The 22,400-nt window shown below is 37.0% G+C and overlaps 1 protein-coding gene across 1 annotated transcript in view; it reads right to left on the bottom strand.

Moving 5' to 3' along the window:
• Nucleotides 1-592: 592 nt before the first annotated feature.
• ENPP3 (ectonucleotide pyrophosphatase/phosphodiesterase 3) overlaps nucleotides 593-22,400 on the bottom strand; it is a gene marked incomplete at both ends in the record, with an annotated part of 45,882 nt that continues 24,074 nt past the window's right edge. The window contains 14 exons of the mRNA XM_081997779.1: nucleotides 593-766; nucleotides 2,306-2,462; nucleotides 4,152-4,284; nucleotides 5,719-5,796; nucleotides 6,359-6,494; nucleotides 11,185-11,339; nucleotides 12,107-12,158; nucleotides 12,269-12,438; nucleotides 13,238-13,325; nucleotides 14,938-15,004; nucleotides 17,367-17,494; nucleotides 20,403-20,434; nucleotides 21,812-21,940; nucleotides 22,095-22,203. Coding sequence (XP_081853905.1) covers nucleotides 593-766; nucleotides 2,306-2,462; nucleotides 4,152-4,284; nucleotides 5,719-5,796; nucleotides 6,359-6,494; nucleotides 11,185-11,339; nucleotides 12,107-12,158; nucleotides 12,269-12,438; nucleotides 13,238-13,325; nucleotides 14,938-15,004; nucleotides 17,367-17,494; nucleotides 20,403-20,434; nucleotides 21,812-21,940; nucleotides 22,095-22,203 — 1,608 coding nt within the window. The remainder of the gene's footprint in view (nucleotides 767-2,305; nucleotides 2,463-4,151; nucleotides 4,285-5,718; nucleotides 5,797-6,358; nucleotides 6,495-11,184; nucleotides 11,340-12,106; nucleotides 12,159-12,268; nucleotides 12,439-13,237; nucleotides 13,326-14,937; nucleotides 15,005-17,366; nucleotides 17,495-20,402; nucleotides 20,435-21,811; nucleotides 21,941-22,094; nucleotides 22,204-22,400) is intronic.

Raw genomic sequence — 22,400 nt, 5'->3', positions numbered from 1 at the left:
ACTTGCTACTAGCATAATGAATAAACCCAAGTGGAGAACACAGGGGATGATCGTAGAAAACACTTCCACTATATACAAACTTTTTTCAAGACTGAATAATTGTTTCACATAGCAGTTTCCATGTGAATTAATAGGTGAGAAAGAGAAATTTAGAACATTTCAGGATATACTAGTGTTAGATAAGCATAACCTCTCTGATAAACACAGGGGAAAAAACACACACACGCCTCTCAAATGGATTCACTTTCCAACTCCATTACAGAAATATTTTCTGTGCAGTTTACAATTCTGGGGTCTCACTACTATGAAACATGTTCATTTTGATGTTTTTTTTCAAACCACTACTAATAAAATATTCTCTGTTTTGAAAGCCTGGCTCAGCAAGGATGATTTATTTTACTTCAGGTAATTTTTATTCAGTTGGCACAAAACACTTGACGGAAGAACATGAATTTGAAAAAAGAAATTAGCTCCTTTAAGTGTGTTTTCCTATAGAAGAGCTGTAGTCGTGTTTCCTGCATACTTTAGCAAGTAAAAGGTTAAATCACTTAAATTTGCTTTTTTCCAAGCACTGACACTTTTTAACTGATACTCAGTTAAATTCAGTCTCAAATATTGGCAAAAATGTCTTTAGCTGTAAGATCTTGGAGATGGGTTCCTTTCTTTCCTGGTAAAAGTCAAGCCCAGTTAGCAGCTCCACATCCCGAACACGTGCAGAATGAGCCTGAACTCTTTCTTCAACCCATTCGGAAAGTGTCTTATTTTCCTGACAAAATAAATGAGAACAATATTCAAACACATAAAAGGCACTCTGGTTTTTGGTTGTGATGTTAGACAATAACCAGTGTTTGAACTGGTCTGGCAGACTAAAGGCCTCCAGTTGGTAAAACTTCATTCAGGTTTTCCTAGACATCTTTATGGCCTTGCATTTAGGGATCTCATTTAAACACAATCAAATGGATGTCCCCTCTCCCCACCTCCAAAGGAACAGAGAAGCAAAATTATGCTGAAATGGCAAGTCTGACTTTTAACTACGAAGTCCAGTTGAGTCATATTTTAAACACACTAGAAAGGATAATTTTAATTATAGCATAAATTAGCTGCAGTGTTCAAGCTATCAAACGACAGGCACCTGACAACCTGAACAAAGTCCTTACAGCAGCTCAGTCTTGATTGTTGGACAGCAATAATTGCTAGATAGGCAGGGAAAACAATGGAAATGTAAGCATCAATCAATCAAAACTGTTATTATCCAATTCTTTTACTACAGTTTTTTTCTGCAAACAGATGGTCATTTGCTTTTCTATTACCAATATCTGCTTCTGACATGAGTGGTTCACTAAATTTATGTCACTGCAAGACTCAATGAATATAAAGTGCAACGATATTTGGGGTTTGTTGCTAAACTTTAGAAATAACACATGTTAATTTCTAAAGTATAAAGACTAATTCATTCAAGTTATTTATTTTGTATATTTAGTCAACTCCCAATTACCAGAAAGATCACTGGGCAGTTGTGGATTATCCACACCACAAATGAGGAGACACCCAAGTTGTTTCTAAGCAGCACAAGGTTGCACCTGTCTGGAGTTATGAGTTCAAAGTTATAAATAAACTAAATAAACACAATTGTATTGCTTTGAGGGCCAGTTCAAGTCTGTGCAGCTATACCTGTGTGTGGGGAGACTCTGTAATACACACACTGAGCTAAGGAACCTTCTGCATCCCAGAGTTTATGGAATAGATGCTCAGCTGTCTCAACGATATATATTACATTCAGCTAATTTATTTTGTTTGCTATAAAACATGAAATTTTACTGTTAGTGGTAAGCATAGATTATATTTAATCCAAATATGAATTTCAACTGCAGAACTGTGCATCTAAATGCCTACTGTCTAACTTCAGATAAAGGTGGAACAAAGGATTGAAGGAATTCTTCTAGCTACACTGAAGGGCATAATGCTCAGAGTCCTCTCATACTTCTGGAGTAAGTTTATCCTGCAGCCTTCCATGAAGCTATCTAATCACCCCATTGGCTGTGCTGCTGTTCTCAGCCCTTCTCAGGTGACAGCATTTCCAAATCCTCTTACCAAACTCTCCTTTCTTCTTCTTCCTTGCTTCATATCAGCTCATTAGTTTCCAGCTACCTCACCTGGAGCTTCTTGCTCTCCTAGTCATCGCTTTAGCTCTCGACTCACTCTCAACTCATGGGGAAGGAATTAATTAAACAGACTTCTAAAGATTCTCTAGATGACTGGATCCTACTGGGAATCAGTTCACAGAGGAGCATAGAACCATACTTACAGCACAGCTTTCGGTGTTGTCAGGTCGATGAGGAAGGATAAAAGACAAAGCATCCAAGGAGCCTGAACAGTTCAGTGGCGTATAGGACTTGTCCTTGCAGCTAGTCAGAACCACAAAGTAATGAGTGGGGACAGGGATTTCTGTATTGTTTACATGCCTATAAAACAAACATTAATTAAGGGATTTATCTCGATATAAGTATCAAAACCACTGATGCAATTAGTAATTAATAGAACTTATCTCAGCATAGATATTTCACTACTATATGACTTTCATTTATTTTTTAATTGAAATAAATACCTGATGGGATAGACAGCCTCACTATCTGTTTCATGAACAGCCAAACACACATGGATTAGTCCTTTTGCTACAAGCAGTCTCACTGAAACCAACAGGATTGCTTACGTGATCAGCACTCTATTTTGCCAAAGCCAGAGATCTCTACATCTGGAAGAAGCAGGATAGACCATCATATTTGCCCTTCAACACATTAAGAATTTCAACCACATGAAACTGAATTGGAGAAGAGTGACAAGAAAACTATCTTCTGGTTCACTGTCAGCAAGAAATGCCAAAATGATGACTTGTGGCTATGTGCTACAGAAACCAGTTTCGGATACCTGATTGAAAATGTCTTTGACTCCCTTTTCTGGCTATTCCATGAACATGAACATGAACATGGTCACTTTTATGTATAAATTTATCAGGAGCTGAATGCTTCCCAAATTTGCTCTATGTCTTCAGTATTCAAAAAACACCCCATCATTGAAATCATTATACTGCTTTGTATGACTGACTAACCATGCTGAATGAAACATGCTTATTCCAAACTGTAGACATTATGTGGTCGACTGGGTATTACAGCATTCTGCTTGGAAGGAAGTTCTAGTCTCTCCTCCCTTCCAGCCTCCTACTTCGTGGCAGAGCTGATTTTCCCATTCTCAAACCATTTTTGACAGATGTGGTATTAAGTCTAGCCTTGAATAAAACATCTCCAGTGACAGATTCAGCTGTTCAGATTTCCCAGCACTTTTCTACTACATAAGTGTTTTTACTGTCACAAGGCATTTTCCCTATATTTGGAACAATCAAAGTTGTTTGTTTTTCTGTTTTTTCCTCCTTCTGTCCTCATTCAGTAGCATAAATAATTGGTCTTTCTCTTTTATATTTCTCTTTTATAGAATTTTTGTAATGTAAGTCTTCTCTTATTTCTGTTTCTATACGCAGATGAATTTTTAAATGTATTTTCTTATGCTACCAGAGCTTACTAAAATGTACCTAGAACTTGTCAGACCTCCAAGTGACTTCTGTAAGCCATAGCTATGCAAAGGTACCACTCAGGAATGTTTATGTTACATTCCCTGTTACACGATTCAGTGAAGGCAAAGACAGAAATCTGATCTTTGATAAAACACATCAGTTTGAGGCAATAGGGAGAAACAACAAACAGGTGAGTGAGCACAACATGAAAGAAAGAAAATTATGCTTAAATGCATCCGCATATTTAGATGTCACATATTGTCCTGGTATTTCTGTTGCAAAGGCCCAAAAATATAGGCATAAGCTTGGGAAGTAAGTTACTGGTCTGTATCTCTGCATGTGTACATAGAGACACACGTAATTGCAAAACTGTTTTCTCTTTACTGGAACTTCAACTTCTACAATACTGTATCTGTTTGGAAGAGTATTTGCTGTTGTATGAGTAACAGTGGGTGCAGTATTATAAAGGGAATACTCCACTCCCTGTGATACTTGTTTCTTGTTCTTTTTGAATAGAAGTTTGTTTGTGTGGAAATATAGTGGGAAATAATCTGGAGTTTGACTTCTGTCTTTTCCATGTACTTACAGCACAATTTCATGAAGAGTATCAAAATGGCCATCGTAATTATAATCAAACACTGGTCCACTGATAACATTTACTCCATTCCTTTCTCTAGCATACTCCTGAAGAAGCACATTATGGAAATAGTCCCATATGTCTGTCATTAAAAGAAAATATAAGCATATTTTAAAAAAATTTGAAGTTATTTCACCACTGAAGAAAAATAACATATTTCCTTTTTCATTATAGATGAAAAATAAAAAGTTCCAAACTCAACTGCCTGTAAAATCAGTTCTTTGTTTCACAAAATTTGGATGTCGTCAGAAGGGACATACTCTCACTCACCATTGAAAAAGGTCTGGTAACTGTTATTATAGCTCTGCAAGGTCCATTGCACTACTGGAGATAATGCATTTGAGCTGAAGCTGAAGCTACAGTTCTAGAGCTGAGAGGTCATTCATTTCTGGTTCATCTGCTAGCACCTGCAACTGTGCCAATTAGTAGGAACTGAGATAATATCTTTGTGAAAGAAAGATTTACCACCTGAGAATTAGTCTAACTGTACAGAACTCATGTCAAATACCACTAGCCAATTTGGGTTATTTCACAGATGTTATCTGAGAAAATACAATTTTGGGACATTACCTAGTGAGACTATTTGAATATTTACAGTTATCATGGCAAAAAAACCCAGATGGGTTTGAAGGGTTGAGGGCATCCCCTATTGATTTATCTCTTGCTTTATGGTCTAGAGTATTTTCTTTTAAGTTTAAATCTCTTGCAGAATTTTCATTGGAAAATTGGATTTTTCATAATGTCTTTGATTTACTTGGAAGATTAAAGCTACTTAGGTGTTCTAGATCTCTATTTTTTTATATGACATGAGTGAATGAATAAATGAGGTCTGAATGTATTAGAAAAGTAGTTACATCATTGCTTTTCTTTATGCAATTTGCTTTGTCTAAGAAAATGAGCCTAGGCCTAAGAGTAAAACAGGATGATATGCAGTTGTAGAAAATTTCTTATCAGTGGTTACGAACAAATGTGAGTCAGACTGGATAGAAAGAGTTAATGTAGCTTACTGCACTTGTATAATAGAAACATCTGCCTGAAGTACATATTCCAAGATTAATATTGTCTGGTTTGAGTTTCTGCTTGATGAAACAGGTATTGTATCAGGACATTGTTTACAAACTTCGTCCTGCCTTCTCTTGAGACTTTGCACAAGGAAAGAAAAAGTGCCCTTTTTATTCACCTTGAGCATTTCCCCAAGGAGATATTTTCATGAGAGTTTCGTAGTTAGCATTTCATGTTAGGACAGCACACAGGAGATGAAGAGAAAATTCAAAAGTGAACAAGTACACCTAAGCAGAGGTCAGACAGGACTATACACAGAATAAAATTTAACTTGCATAAGTGCGTTTTAAAATTTAACACATCTACTTTTTAAAAGTCTTAAATATGTTTGCACAAGATTGGGATATACTTTAGGCCATGCATTAATGTTTTTAAGTCTCTGTCATAGCTTTATCAAATCCAGAATGATAATTACAGAAAAATAATCAAAATTAATCAAAACTTTGCAACCTACCTCTGAAAGCTCTATACATGGGAACAATATTGCTTGTGAGTAAGGCATCATACTGTTCAAGAGCAGATGAATTGAAGTCTATACGAAAGAACAAAGTATAAATTAATGAAATACTATACAAAGATGGATTTGATTCATATGTCATTGTAATATGATTTATTATATTCATATTATTATATTCCTCCCATTATAAAGTGTCATTATAAATTGCACATACATGTAATTAAATTACATTTTATATTTAAGCATGAGTGTATGATCCTACTACAAACATATCTCCAAATTTTTTTGTACAATCTGTCTGTTCAATAAAGTAATTATCAAATTTGACAATAGGAAATGAATATTCATACAGAGGATGAGGGACAGCCCTTCACTCTAACCCTTTACATCTTTCCAATCAGTTTTCATAACATTCAAGTTGTTCCATTTTTTAAAGAAAAACTTAAGTGTTCTAAACTGAAAATATTTAGATTTGAGTCCTGCTTTTGGTCGGTCTACAAACACTGGAAACCTTTTTCTGCCCAACATGCTGATCCAAAGAAGTTTGTTTTGGTGTTTGGGTATATGTTTAAACATAAACCCACATCCAGCTGATTAAGACTTTCTAAGCTCTAGCTAAAAAAAGAACCATGCTCACTGGGAGGATAGAGGAAACTGCGGGTGAAGGCCAGCCCTTCTGGGTAGTTGGAACAATTTTGGCTCCGAGCAACAGGGATTCTAACATCAGCCCGCAGACAGTCTGAAACAGTGGGAGGAAGAGGAGCTGCATTTTCCTGTGAAAAGGGAAAAAAAAAAGTATTACACCCACGGCTGTGGCTAACCCAATGCTTTGTATGGTTTTAACTTTCTAGAACGGACTTCATTGAAGCTTCTCCTATTTTCATAGTGAATCAGGTCAATGCAAGTAATGGACACTGATGTTTCCTACCTAGTGTTTTTCCTCTACTTCTGTTTTTAAGTAATTCAGGGAAATCCTTATGCAGCACATCAAATTGTAGTAGCAAAATAAGGTTATACCTTAGGCAAAAACAGGTGACAAGTTTGGCTCATTCGTCACTTCTACATATTTCTGGAAACACAAACTTGATGTCACATCCTTCTGGAAAGCAGCTAGTATGTAAAGATGACACTATCACCTCATCTTAGCATCTGAGGATGCTATCTCCATAATAAGAGTCTGCATTGCTGAAGAGTTAAAGCTAAAAAAAATCATAGTAAATTCAGTACATTTTACTGGCTACCTTCACTAACTTCAACTGAGACATGTTAACATGAACACTAGCTAAGATCTGGCCAAAAGTGATTCTGATGAGTATAATTGTTTCTATAACCTTTATCATAATTTTATGATAGCATTAACTAAAACATCAGAATATGCTTCTCTGCGTTTAACTGCATTTTCTTTTTCATACTCATTTGTATGTAATTTATTTTCATTTTGGTAACAATGGAACATATTTATTTGTTTTGTACCTTTATAAGCAGTAGCTAAACATCTAACTTGATTTTCAGTACATTGTTTATTTTGATAGGTTAAAACCGAGCAAAAATAAAGAACGGGAATGCTCTTGTTGTGCCTCTTTGTACTCCTTGATTAAATTTCTTTACTCAGTTTTATGAGAATGCCTGTAGATGCCCATATTATGGTCAGGTTGTATATTAATGGAAAATATATATACCACATGGAATGAAATATAAAAGACAAAAGACTGCCTTTGCCACTTGTCATTGACGAGCAAACGTAAATCTCACTACAAAACTGATACCCAATTAATTTGAGCAATTTGTCCTTTCTAGTGTCCAAATCAATAAGGCAGGGTTAATGGATCAAAGTCACTGAAGAAACCAGTATTTTAAACTTAATAATTGACAATGGCTTCAACTTCTGTATGGTCTCTGAAGGGAAACCTGAATCAAAATAACAAAGGTCTGAGTAAGCATGCCAAGGACTGACCTGAAGAGAACTTCATTATTCTCAATACATACAGTGGTCACACCTAATGTTATCCAAATACAGCAGGGAATCTACTTTTGGCCTGTATCATGAATCTGGGTTATTAACAGCATTCACATTTTCGCCAGCTTAAAGTAATGAGAACACCACTCAACTCTCTTCTCATTATTTCACATTTCTTGAAGCTAACTATATGAACTATGAGCTCTAATCCAAGTTGCCAAGGCAGTGGGACAGTGTTTTAGAGCTGTCTGTCTATCACATATGTAATGTATCATATAACCTGTATTTTCACAAACACTCCCATATATTTAGGAAATGAAGGCTGCTCATGGCTATTTCCATTGGACATCACAGGAGAAAATTCTCCAGCTGAAGAAATGAGAATTCATAATCATAGTATCATAGAATCATAGAACAGTTTGGACTGTAAGGGACGTTTAAAGGTCATCTAGTCCAACCTCCCTGCAATGAGGAGGGGCATCTTTAACTAGATCATGTTGCTCAGAGCCCCATCCAACCTGACTGGAATGTTTCCAGGAATGGGTCATCTACCACCTCTCTGGGCAACCTGTGACAGTTCTTCAACACCCTCATTGTGAAAAATTTCCTCCTTCTATCTAGTCTGAATCTACCCTCTTTTACTTAAAACCATTGCCCCTTGTCCTAGCACTACAGGCCCTGCTAAAAAGTCTGTCCCCATCTTTCCTCCATAAGCTCCCTTTAAGTACTGGAAGGCTACAAGAAGGCTTCCCTGGAGCCTTCTCTTCTCCAGGCTGAACAACCCCAACTCTCTCAGCCTGTCCTCACAGCAGAGGTGTTCCATCCCGCTGATCATTTTTGTGGCCCTCCTCTGGACCCGCTCCAACAGATCCATGTCTTTCCTGTGCTGAGGGCTCCAGAGCTGGACACAGTACTCCAGGTGGAGTCTCAGCAGAGTGGAGTAGAGGCGCAGAATCACCTCGCTCGACCTGCTGGCCACTGTTCTTTGGATGCAGCCCAGGAAACACACACATTGCTGGCTCATGTCCAGTTTTTCATCAACCAGTACCCCCAAGTGCTTCTCGGCAGGGCTGCTCTTGATCCCTTCATCCTCCAGCCTGTCCTGATACCGGGGGTTGCCTCGACCCAGGTGCAGGACCGTATACATTTTTTATAGTAAACTTCATTGATTCTACATAGCAAAGATACCTAAATTCCACCAATGTATGCAGGCAGGTGGAGGGACTACCTTTTTGCAAGAAAAACTTCCTTTCTCCCTGGTAGATGAGTATAAAACCTCAAGAAAATAAATGTCCTTCAATCTTAAATTTTCCTTTGACTGAAAATAGCAAGTAACCAAAACTCTGTCTGACATAATTTATTTAAGACCTGTAACTATGTATTATTGTCCTGGTTTCAGCTGGGCTAGAGTTAATTGTCTTCATAGAAGCTAGTGTGAGGCTATGGATTTTTTTGGATTTGGGATGAGAAAATGTTGATAACGTGCTGATGTTTTGAGTTGTTGCTAAGTAGTCAAGGACAGTCCAGCTTCTCCTGCTGGCCTGCTAGCAAGAAGGCTGGGGGTGCACGAGAGGCTGGGATAGGACACAGCCGGGACAGCTGACCCAGGTGGGCCAAAGAGATATTCCATACCATATGATGTCATGCTCGGTATATAAAGCTGGGACGAAGAATGAAGGGGTGGAGGGACATTTGGAGTTATGGTGTCTGTCTTCCCAAGAAGCCATTACGCGTGATGGAGCCCTGCTTCCCTGGAGATGGCTGAACACCTGCCTGCCCATGGGGAGTAGTGAATGAATTCCTTGTTTTGCTCTGCTTGCGTGCGCTGTTTACTGTTTCAGCCCTTCTTTATAGCTACCTAATGTCAAGAAATGCTCCACCTTACAAATTGTGTAAATCACTGCACAGGCTTTATCCACAACATAAATAACTTAGGATGCAATAAAAATTCTGTAGAAATTGCAATTTTCTGTCCTTCCCAAGTATTGTAGCCAAAACTTACTGACAAAGGCATTAGCTCTATCCTTCTGTCCTTCCACTGCTGTTATAATTTATAAAGCTTTTTTCTCTTGATTAGCACATAAAAAATTGTGGTATCAGCTTACTGTGTAAGGCAAGTCAGTGAGTGAGCTCTTACAATTATAACCTTTCACCATTGTGTCTCTGAGAGTTTTACAGAGGAAATTTATTCTTTCCTATTCTTTCTATAGAAAACATACATAATTGTATTAGAGTCTGCTGTGAACTATACCCTCCAATACTTCAGTATCAATCATTCGCTGCTTCCTACAGTGTTGCATAAACCACTATAAGAAACTCCCACAAATATGTATTGCCACTGATTTAGATGTTATATTGGCCAAGAACTTTCTCTATACATTTCTTTTCCAGCTGAGAATTTGGTTTTCCACAAAGGAAAATCTCTGAGAAGTTATTTGCTTTTTTTGAGCTTTTTACTGCTGGTGCTGAAATATTAAAAAGACCCCAGCTCTGGTGGGACCTTTTAATCTTTTCAAAGCAAAATTGGAAAAAAACCTGCCCACAATTAAGTGGTTTTCATTAGGGTAATGCACTTTCATAGTAAGCTATAAGAGCAGATCTTCAAATATGATGAAGTAAAAATAATCTTTGTTGAAATGGACATTTGCTTTACTAGACTTTAAGCCTCCTTAGGCTTGGATTTGTGATCCTTCACTCAGATTGTGAAAAATCAGTAGAAAGTATGATGCAAAACTTTATGAAATACTAACATTCTAGTAGCATATATTTGATTAAAATAATTTCCCCTTATTTGTACTGATGAAATAAGAAATCATGTAGACATCAATAACAGTTGTCTTCAGACAGAAAAATTGGCGTAAAAGTTATTACTCAGGGCAACTTAGGAAAAGGGTCAAATTATAGGGGGAATTAAGCCCATGAATGTCCACTAGTTTATTGACCCTGAAAACTCAAATAATTTATTCCAGAGCCACACTTGAACTCTCAAAGGTTCATTCAGCTATAATTACATTTTTCAGAAATTTTATAATGTAATAGAGAGCAAATAAACAGAGCATACAAAAATATGCATTAGTCCAAATTGTCTTGAAGAGCTGTACAAAGGTTTGTTAATAGGAAGAAGATCATGATATTCATGACAAAGCTTAAAAGCTTCTGATTTTGGAAATCACAGCCTGCTTTTCCTCAGGAATTGACAGGCAAGTTGGTGCGCTATCTTGACAGCTTATTCCTTTTACAGAACAGGCTTAATGGAACCAGCTTACCAGCAGCTCTATTCTTCTATATGTTTGTGTCCCTAACACATGGCCATTCCTCCTTTTTTAAACAACATTTTAAGGTAGTTGAAACTTAAAAGATATCGAAGACACTTTTTCTACTTCAGACGTAAGAGCCTTAGTGACATGAAATCCACCAGACCTTAACCAGGATTCATGATGAATGAACCACATTTTCAATCCATTATACTACATTTTGAAGAATAGTATGGATATTTGATAACTTACAGGCTTATTCACAGTGTATGCAGTCCACAGTGGCATCCAGATATCATAGCTGTATCCACTCACATACCGGTGATGCGAAAGGAGGCAGTAGACTTTTTCCTTCTGAAGAACTTTGGGTCTCCCGTATGGCAAATGATATGAGATTGCTGTCTTTACTAGAATTTAAGCAATAATTATTGATTCATTCTTCTATAACATTTTGGATGGCACAAAGGTTTAAAAGAGCAGAGAAAAATGTAAATTAAAACATTAAGAAGTACAAATAAAACCAACAGTAAACATGGGCATGTGTTTCTTTAAGCTCTTAGCTTCTGAGTTGAATAGAAAATATAGAAAATCATTTTCATGTTATGTTTAATGTACAGAAGTCAATGTAATACATCAGACTTGCAAATACTTGTTTCTTTGCAATTTCATACCAATACAAATCTTTTTAAAGATTTATAAATTATAAAGAATTATAAAACTTGTCTTGCCAGTGGAGTGAAATTTACATCTTATTTGGCTAGGAAGCATTACAATGCATTCTAAAATTTCCAGAAACCCCATTAAAAAGCACACAGAAATATCTATGGGAATTTTTAATCAGAGAAAGGCAAAATGATGGTTACAAGATGGGGAACAAGAGTTATGGCATATAGCCCAGAAATGCTCAGGATTTCTCCAAAGACCACTGAAACCTGTATGGTTCTTTCCAAGATTTTAATGGCATCCAGATCCTGTTCCTATGCATATATTGATTAGCATTTTTTAAAGAAATGCAAAGAAGAAAGAAAAAAAGTTATACTTATGACTTAGCCTTCCCACTTCACTTGAAATTGAGGTTAGCATTTCAAAAATTCCCATTGAAACCAATACTATAAAATCTAAACCAAGCATAGATTTAAAAATATGGCTATCCTTTTAATTCCTTGCTACTTACTTTCTTCTGCGGTGAGATTTAACCTCTCATTTAGTAATATAACATCTGATATCTGTAAAATATAAGAGAATCATTCAGAATGAATCCATAGTTTAGAAAAAACACAGAAAAGAGTACACTCTTGACAAAGGTGATTAAAAGATCCCAGAAGCTGCTACTTACATTCATGCATGTGCATCCCAGATCATCTATGGGATCCAGATGGGAAACTGGACATGAAGAAGGAGATGAGTCTTCTTTTGCATGTGAAGGATTGTAAAAAGGTGTTTTTAAGAGGTGATTCAAGCTGCCATGTGTTCCATTGTTTGGTGCTGGTGTAATACGCAGCAAATCTGTTAAAACAGTTGAAATTTGTAGATGTATTTTAAAGATATTTTAAGACTAAAATGACATTTTTAAAAATCATTATCTTTCCAATTCTACGCGTTTCCTATGCATTCATTCTAAATATAGAACAAATAGCTTATTCAGTTATCTAAACTATTATGGTAACTCCTACCATCAACTTGCAGTTTTCTAGATAATTTTCTAACCAATTTCTAGGCAATTTTCTAACCAAGTTCATTGCTATCTTCCACTGCACTGGTAATTACATATTTGAGTAGCATTGATACAGTTTTATACATTGCCATAATATTAATGAGATTAGATGATTTAATGCAAGTGTGCAAACGCATCGCATTGTGAAGTGTACTAGCCTATTGCATTTTTGTGCGATGCCTTAATTCGTATTTTCTGAGGCACATACTTCCTAATTGCTCACTGCCAGGACTGCAATGGTCCATCCTTAGTTACGAGCAAGCGTGGTAACTCTCTACAAGATTCTTATCCCAAAATTATTCCACAGGCACCATTTCAACAGCAAGCCCATGTGGCAGGAGAGCTTCTCTCTGATTCTTCAGTGGACTCCTTCTGCAACCAGAAACAACCTTAAAAGCAGAACAATTTCTGGCAGTTATTTTTAGCACTGTACAGAAGGCAAAAAAGCATGGCTTCATTTTTTTGTGTGAAAAGCCTAGCTTCTGAATGAATTCACTGAATTTTTAGTTACTCTTCTTTTAGCTCTTACAACACTGGTATTTGAAAACACTGTCAGTTTATCATCTAAAGTACTGGATTGTTTCTACTCACCACACATAAGGTTGTAAACCTCAATGTTTTCAAAAGCATCCACTTCTGTTTTCTCTTTAAAGCTCGGGCCATATGCTAAGAATATAGCCTAGATTGTAATAAAACAAAGGTTGTTATCTAAAGGAATACAAATTAAAAAACCATTCAGTTGCATTTTACAGACACAGGGACACTGGAACAAAATACATTTTTTTCACAGTCATAAAAGTTAAAAGACAGGATTGTTCTGGTAAAGAAGGCAAATTTTGCCCATTGCCTATAATTTGAAGAAAAATGCAAAACATAAATTCATTTCTCAGGATACTTTAAACTCTATGATGAATCTGTGTGTGTGTGTTCTTGAATATTTTGATGTATACTTACAAAAATTATTGTTTGCTATGTTTCAAATTCACACCTTTTTATGTTTTCATTGCAACAGGCAGTAATAATGCCATTTCAACAAATACAGACTTATGACACTCACAGATCCTATCTAAAGGCTAATATTGAGCCAGAAACATAAGCATTGGGGTTTCTTTGTTTTAATACATGTCGCATTCTCAGAAGTCTTTGGGTCACTTAAGAGCCTATAGCCATGGCTAAAGCAAGGAGCAGGGAATTACGGAGATCCATCCCAAGCTCAGCAAAGACCTGCATCAGGTACAATGTAGTGCTGGGCGGTCCTTGCTGGGGTCTGCAAGCATTGTGGCAGAACACTGATACTACTTACAGTCACATTAGTTTCTACTACTTTATAAGTCTCCTGAACTACCTGCTGTAAGATACAGGAAACATGACTAAAGAGGACAACAATTTGTTCTCAAATAATATTCTTATGTTCCCATAACAGAAAAGGATTTTAAAATTTATTTTTAAAAGACAACATTAAGATATTTTGCTCCTTTATAAAGAAAATATTTTCCTCAGTCATGGTGCCACCAGCATAAAGTTTTCTGTGATTAAGGTTTCCATGGTAACCACAATTTACCTTTTCTTTACATACAAACATTCACCACCATCCTGATCAGTATATTGACATAAGGTATTAATATAGTTAGATCTGGAAGAATCTGATTCTTAGGCACAGAATACGGGATCAGTCAGTGGCATGCTTGACCATACCTAAAGGTTCACATCAGAAAGTATATGAAAAACAAAAAGCTCAAGACCTCAAAATATTTTCACTGTGACCAGAAGTGAAAATGAGATGAAACTGCAATACCGGCTATACTAACATACAGGTTATACTAATGACTTTTTTGCTCTGATGATACAATTGAGTCTTGTAAGATAAGCAGAGACAATGAGATTTAGTTTATTTGACCACACAGGCTTCCAGGTGCTCAACTGAACTCCCAGCGCCTGTGGAGATTTTTCAGTCATTGCTTCAGTAGAAGAATGAAAGAACGAAAGAATTCAGTGTCCCATAGCTACATATGGTATGCTCCATTTACAGTACTCTGTCTAGCTCCATGGAGTTGAGCTGAGCCCAGACAAGTTTTACTACAGGATCCCAAGGAAGCAGGCCTCATACACATCGACGAAAGGCAATACAAGTATATGGACCCAGTATGCGTTCATGGTTTACATGTCTGGGTGACACAGAAGAAAAAGCACATTGCAAAAAGCTATCGTATATTCTATATTCTGATGGTTCACCTAGCACATCGTGATTTTCTACATAAGAAAGTGCAAGACTTGTATAGAAATCATCTTACCTCCATACTTTTAAATTCGTTGTTATAGCCATGGTTACCCCTATCACAGTATGTATAACTTCCGTCCCTAAGGAGAAACCATCATATAGATAAACAGAATGGCACAAACAGAACCAGTTAATAACAGTCATCCTGAATCACTGGACTCTGGATCATGTCTTAAGAACTGACTCCAGCACAATATTGTAGCACTTCTTGCTCATCCAGTGTTCACTTTTATGAAGATCTCTTTTTCCTGTAACAGAGATTGCTATGGACAAAAATAAATTATCCTAGGTAGCTACTGAGTGTTTAAAAATAAAATGAAAAAATGGCTATTTTTTAAATGAGGACTTCACCTAGCTACAAGTTTCAGAAGAAGTGTAATCTCATTAGGAAGAATTCTTCAGTTATATTCTGTTGTATCTGCATTTTAATAGAAAACTTATAATGGGAGAACTCTGCTGTTAGCCTCTGTGGAACAATATAAATAAGACTGCAAAGGATTTTGCTGTACAAGACAGTGCATTTTCATCATGGATTTGAAAGGGTGAAGGGATGCGGATGTGTGTGTGCGGTTATAGAATTAATAACATGTCAAAAAAGTCTGACTTATAATGACTAACACTTGTTTTAATTTACCCGTTGCTGAGATACATGGAAAGATAAAGAGATAGTCATCCCATACTGATTCAATGCACAGTTGTCAAGCACATGTATCCTGTTTTCAGAGGCACAAGAACCTTTAAGCACAGTTTAAAAAAGGGTGAATGTGAGATTTTTCAGTGGGCATTTCTTTTTATATGTCCAGGATAACTATTTTGTTGCAGTAAAACAAACAATCAAGTCATATACTGATCAGGCATTTTCTACTATTTGAATAGTCTTGAAATTCCAAGTCGGCTCATCCTTCTCCTACTGCAACACTGAAGCTCAGAGAATACAGTATTGCTACTAACACCACAATCTTTGTATTGAGTTTTCAAAGCCTCAGGACTAAGGCTTGTCTGAACGGCTTTTGACTTGCTCAGATGTATTTTTGTACTGTTCAGCTCTTACAGCAATTTTTTGTAAGGACAAGGTGGTTATGTCTAATTTATTATCTTATCAGCTTATCTTTGTATGGCAAAAACATAGTTTTTATACAGATAGCAATGACAATTAGTTATTCTGTGTAGAATGGAGACCCCAAGGATAGAAGCAATTCATGGATGGTCAATTAAAGAAATGCAGATCTGGAACTGAGCAAAACCAGACTTAGAGGTAAGAAAGAGAATAAAGAACAAATATTTGACACATGTAGAATGCACCATATCTAATGAACTGAGATGTAACGTTAACTTGCAGGACAGTGAAGAATGAGCAAGCTGTAGTGTTAGCATACATATAAGAAGGACTTCATTCAGATCAGAGTGAGGAAGAAGAAACCTCTACATCATATTCCTCCTGATGAAGGACTCATAATCCTGATTACTAGCTGTATCAACGCATTCATCAAGTGTCCTGGTTTCAGCCAGGATAGAGCTGGTTTTCTTCACAGAAGCTAGTGTGAGACTGTGTTTTGGATTTGGGATGAGAAAATGTTGATAATGTGCTGATGTTTTGGGTTGTTGCTGAGCAGTCAAGGACAGTCCAGCTTCTTGTGCTGGCCTGCCAGCGAGCAGGCTGGGGGTGCACGGGGAGCTGGGAGGGGACACAGCCGGGACAGCTGGCCCAGACTGGCCAAAGAGATATTCCCTACCATACGACGTCATGCCCAGTACATAAACTGGAGTTGGCCGAGGGGCGGAAATCGCTGCTCGGGGACGGGCTGTCGATCACGGGGTGGTGAGCAATTGCTGTATTGGGCATCACTTGTTCTTGTACATTCCTTTGTTGGTATTATCATTGTTGTTCTTTCTTTCTGTCCTATTAAACCGTGTTTATCTCAACCCACAAGGTTTTTTTTCCCAATTCTCTTCCCCGTCCCACTGCGGGAGGGGGAGTGAGCGAGCAGCTGTGTGGTGCTTAGTTGCTGGCTGGGGCTAAACCACGACACCAAGTCATCAGGTTTAGGACCCAGAAGGGCAGTGGAGGGGTGACTGTAATGCCAGGAAAAGGGCTAGATACTAGGAAGGCTTTGTATAACAATTTAAACTGCATTATTTTTGATACTTTTTCTGCATAGTAGTATTAATTTCTTTAAATCCTTTTTTATTCCTTTTTTTCTGTAAAAATTCTGGAATAATGACGATTCTTTTATTAGACTGTTAAGATTTGAATCATACTAATAATACGTACTTGGCTTTATGTATAAGGCATGTTTCCTTTTTACTCACAGTAAGATTTTAAATGTAACAAAAATGGAAATGTAACAAGTCTAAAGCAAAACAAAAAATGGAGCATCTCTGAAGGAAATTAAAAGGATGAGAATGGGATGAAAAAGATAATAGTCACACAAATTATGTTACCTCACAGCCAGCCACTGTCGATCCACCAAAAGATGGACTTTATCAATACGAATGTTGTTAGCATAGTGGAATCGTTTTGGCAAGTCAGGTGTCAGATAAGGCTTGAAGTGCTGAGGGGTTCTTTTGCACTGTGCAAGGGGAAAGAGTCCGGTCATGAGTTTTGTGCAGTATCAAAAATAAACCCATCATTCAAAATTATCACAAATGTCTTAGTGACAGGAATGTAAGCACAAAGCACACTTTATTCACAGATAGCTGCTAGGATAACCTGCAGATCTCATTTTTGGCCTACAAAACAATGGAAGGAAAAGGAGCATTTTTTGGAACGGTTTGAAAATATACTGCTATAATACGTATAGTAAGTTCACAAATATTGTGGTAAAAGTATTCCTAAGGCTGAAATTTAGTAGTAATGTTTAGTCTATATGTTCGTACTAATGTCACTGGCATCCAGTATGAGAGATTACACTCTACAAGAGAAAGTTCCCTGGCAGTTTATTTCTGCCATATTCCATTACTTTACCATTCAATAAATAGCAAAGAAAACCAAGTATACACAATGGTAGCACAGTCTAGGGCTTTAGTCACAAGACTGAACATGTACTCTCATGCCATGTAAATGTTCAGCGCTCAGCTGTTAGCTAAAGGCCTTAGCTTCTACAGCCACATTTAATGTGTTAATATAACTGTTGTGTTAGCAGGCATGCCATGTATGAGTTTGGCATTGAGAGTCTAATGACAACCATATGACATACTGCAAAGGTTTAACTACATATGGCCATCAGGAGCCATTCCAGCAATGGCAATGTTTCAGAAGTGTTGTTCCTGATCAGGAATCCAGAATTGGGACAACATAGAACATCTAAAATGCTGAGGGAAGAGCTGCTAGGAAGCTGGGTAAGCCAGAGAAGTGGGTCTCTTTTACCACACAGGCAGGACAAACTACAGCATGCTTGGAGACTGATCTGTTATCTTCACCTCTAAGTACTAGAACTGTGTCCTCTGCATAGGATGACATTAACGTGTGAAATGAGAGTAAGTGTGCCTGGATAGTCATCAAAGAAGCATAATGGAATCTAGGAACATGAAAACTAAGGATTCAATGGGTTTGCTAGCCCATGAGAAGAGATAATTCTACAAAAGATAGTCTAATTAAAGGGAAAGATAGAGGAAATCAACATATAATATGACTTTATGTCTATTGATTAGCAATTAATATACAACACACAACTCCCTTCTCTGCCCAAACCCCTCGTTCTAAGAACTTGAAAGGGAGAAAATACACAAACTCTAACTATTTACGAATAGAAAAGGAAAGAGGAAGTGTCCTCATTCTGGGCTATTCCTATAAGGCAGAGATGTCACATCTCTGTAACTATTAGTAGTTGCAGTTTCAACTGGGGTTGAGAACATGCAAATTGTACTATTCCCCTCACACTAATGCTCTTTGATATGGCAGGCTCGGCATCATACAATGGGGTAGGGAATGCAGCACTGGAAAAGTTCCTTCTGCTATTCCCAACCATTTATATCCTACACCCGTATCTGCTTTGCATGCTGGGGTATAAAGGATGTGTTCTTAGGTGTTCGGAATCAAGAAAAAATTAAACAGGAATGTTCACTACCCTTTAGACTTCAGTGTCAGGCAAAAGCTACATGTAATAGTGCATAACTGAGTTGTTCAACAGGTTAAAGGAAGACCTCTAGTGGTGATCTATCAGAAATGTACCCAGCTGAGACAGCCCAGAATTTTTCCAAGCTGAGGGCATTTATTCTGAAAGTATCAGAACATCTGTGTACTGCTTGACTAGGACTACTCACAGAATAAAAAACAAACTGGCAACGAAGGAAAGAAGGTAAAATTATGACAATACATAGAGAGCAAGCAGTTTAAATGTTTAACTCACTGTAAATTTTAAATGTAATGAAATACAAAAAGACAACTTTCCTACAAGCATTTTAGTTTGTCCACCACATTCATGCCACATGTATTAATGTATATCTTGAACAATAAAAAAAAAAAGGCAGCAAATTATTTATCTAAAAAAGTATGAGGAAAAATATGCACTGTCACATCTTACCACCTTTCAGTAAAAGAAACAGGCTTGGTCTTTTGTTTTGCACTTTGTTCTGCACTCCGTTGTTTGCACCCTTCAGAGCTCAGCTGTCACAGACAGTACCTACAAGGGGCAGTTGTCTACATGGGAGACATAAACAAGCTTGGACCTGCTCTGAAGTGCTACATCCACACAGTATGGCAGAGATGCAGGCAGAACTACCAGTATGGGGCCCAGTGATAATGCAGCATACCTAAAGTACTTAAAGTGATATGTCATAAAAGATCCTAAAAGAGCCATGCTGTCACATGCCAAAGGTCCATTTGCCTAGTACTCTGTTTCCAATCAGATCTCCAGAATTTCCAGAACCAAATACTTAGAGAAAGTGTGTCAGAAGAAGTCAAGTATTGAATGAACATTCTTTCTTGTATCTGCTCAGTCTCCTCTAGGCTTCAGGGATTTCTTGTCAGAGGTTGCTTGTGGATCATGTTTAATGGCCCTTACAGGCCTATCCTCCATTAATTTTTCTAAAATTCCCCCTTTCTATTTATATTTCCAGCCTCTACAACATCCTGTGGCAATGTGCTCTACAATGTCATTATTGGTTGTGTGGAAAAGTTGCTTTAACCTAGCCTGGGTGCAGCACTTGTGATCCCACACTAATAGATGCCTATCATCTAAAGTGTCTGTGTTGTATTCTGCTCCATAATGAAGATATACCCTGCTTTATCCATGTGAAGTCAGCCACTTCTTCTCTTTTAAAGTGAAGTACAGAACACTCTTTTGCTCTGAACAGAGATCCCCCACGGCAAACCTTTATGCACCACCTTTGAAAAACTTGCAGAACTTCTATGGTACACTGGAGTCAGTACACTATTTAAACTGGCACTGTAAGTCTCCGGTTTTCACAAACTGTGCTTTTTGAGCAGATTCCTCTTAAGAGGATCTATGAAGAAAATTTATAAAAATATTTACTCACTGTGAGGTTTTTAACAATTCCTTCTGAGTCAACTGTTAAAAAGAAAAGATGAATTAACACACATTTAAACAGCTGAGTTCCAAAGCCTCATGAGAAAAAAATTTAACATACTTTTTGTCTGTAAAATTGAATTTCTTTGTGAAGCTTGTGAAGATTATGGTAATCATAAGATTCCACGGGTAGGAAGGGTACCTGTCTGCAAGTGTGGTAACCTGTGGAAGTACCTAGTACTTTGGGTAAATCAAGACAGACTGTAGAAAACTGCCATGGTGCTGAATGCCTACACCTAAAGCTGACACATCATCAGAACCAAGTTTTTTTTCTCTCACCTAACCTCTGTTTGAAGTATAACTTTATTTACACTGAACTGGACCTGGAGCATTTGTCTTGTATTCCACTTCCAGCAGCAGTTACAGAGAAAAATCTAGTCTGTCTTAGTACTTTCACCTTTCAAAGAGTGACTTTAACCTTTTGACATTAGCTCTCTAAAAAACAAATCTGAGCACTTTACAGAATGAAAATCCTTCAGAAAAAGTAAGATCATTAGAGGAAATGAGTCAACAATTATATTAAGACATATACAAAACATCGTTATTCTCTCCTCTGCTTATTACTCCTGTCTGACTTAGACTGTCTTCTACTTAAACCAAGGAAAGTCTGCTTTATGTTGTATAAATTTGTGCCTACAATTATAAATACAATTAGAAAAGATAAATAAAAAGTACAATGGGATCCCAGCTCTTATTTGAGATCTGCAAGAATTATGCCTTTTAGAATACTTTATGATTTCTATAAACTCACTAAAATAGAGCACTTCCATGTGTTTACCTCTCTCCATTCTTTTCCCTGATACAGAAAGTTTTAGGATTTTTTTTTTTTGCAGTCTGGTAGCACGATATCTATTCCGAGTAAGAGTCAGCTCACATGGTTTCAATTTTGTGTTCTTTTGTGATACTAACTAAAGGGCTCAACCAAGGCTTAGATCCCACTGTGCTAAGATTCAGATTCCGTAACTTGGTAAACACAGTCGCAAATAGTCACTTCTTCAAAAGACTGACTCTGCCAATGTTGCACAAGATATCTGTGAAGAGCAATGCACTTACAAAAGACCTGAAGTTCCAGTTCAAAACAATAAAATTATCTTTACTTCGTCTTTCCACAGGGCAAGAAAATGCAAATTGGAGTCTGCAGCAAGCTTCTCTAACCTTCAATTTAATCTGAAGGAGTCGTTACTGAAAAAAAGCCCCAATAACTTCCATGGATGTTTAAGACCAGTTAAATGAAACAGAAAGTTGTTCATTCTGCTAATTACTACTGATTATCCTTTTTCTCTATTTATTTATTTATTTATTTATTTATGCATTTCCTGTTATATTGGTTGTGCAATCCCAGGACTGGTCCACACTTACAGGTAAAATAGTCCTTTGGAACATTTCTTGCGCGAATGCGAGCTGCAGGCCCAGCATATATGTAGAAATCAATCTGTTTGAAGTAATTAGTCATATATTCCAACTGTCTGCAGTAGGTCATCTCCATTCCTAAAGGACAATATAGAAACAGTTATTTTGTATATACAATATATGGCAAGAAACATAAAGTTAATTATGCAATAGATTAAAACTAGTAAGCACACAGAGGAAGAAAACAATGACTCAATAAAATTTAGATTGAAAAAAGAATAATCTACATTACCATGATCAGCTAAAACAATGAGGTTTACACATTTGTGCAGGTTTCTTTGTTTAAGTCCATCCATTAGCATCCCCAGTGCTTGATCTGCTAGCTGTAAGGCTTTGATTACCTGACAGATAAACCAGTTTCATTAAAATTTTTCTTTCAGATTTCAAGTTCTCATTTAAATGTAAACATCAAAGTCTGAAAAAAGTGAGCTTTTCTGTCAGTTTTCAGGTTCTTAATATAGCTTCTTCTTTTCTTTTTCCATCACCACTAGACTATATACATGCAGGACTCCACCACTCTACCACAGAATATGCGACT

This window comes from Phaethon aethereus (genome assembly GCF_964289735.1).
Source record: "Phaethon aethereus genome assembly, chromosome: 3".
Lineage (NCBI taxonomy): Eukaryota > Metazoa > Chordata > Aves > Phaethontiformes > Phaethontidae > Phaethon > Phaethon aethereus.
Note: the sequence above shows the minus strand (reverse complement) of the source record. Positions and strands in the feature narration are given on the sequence as shown.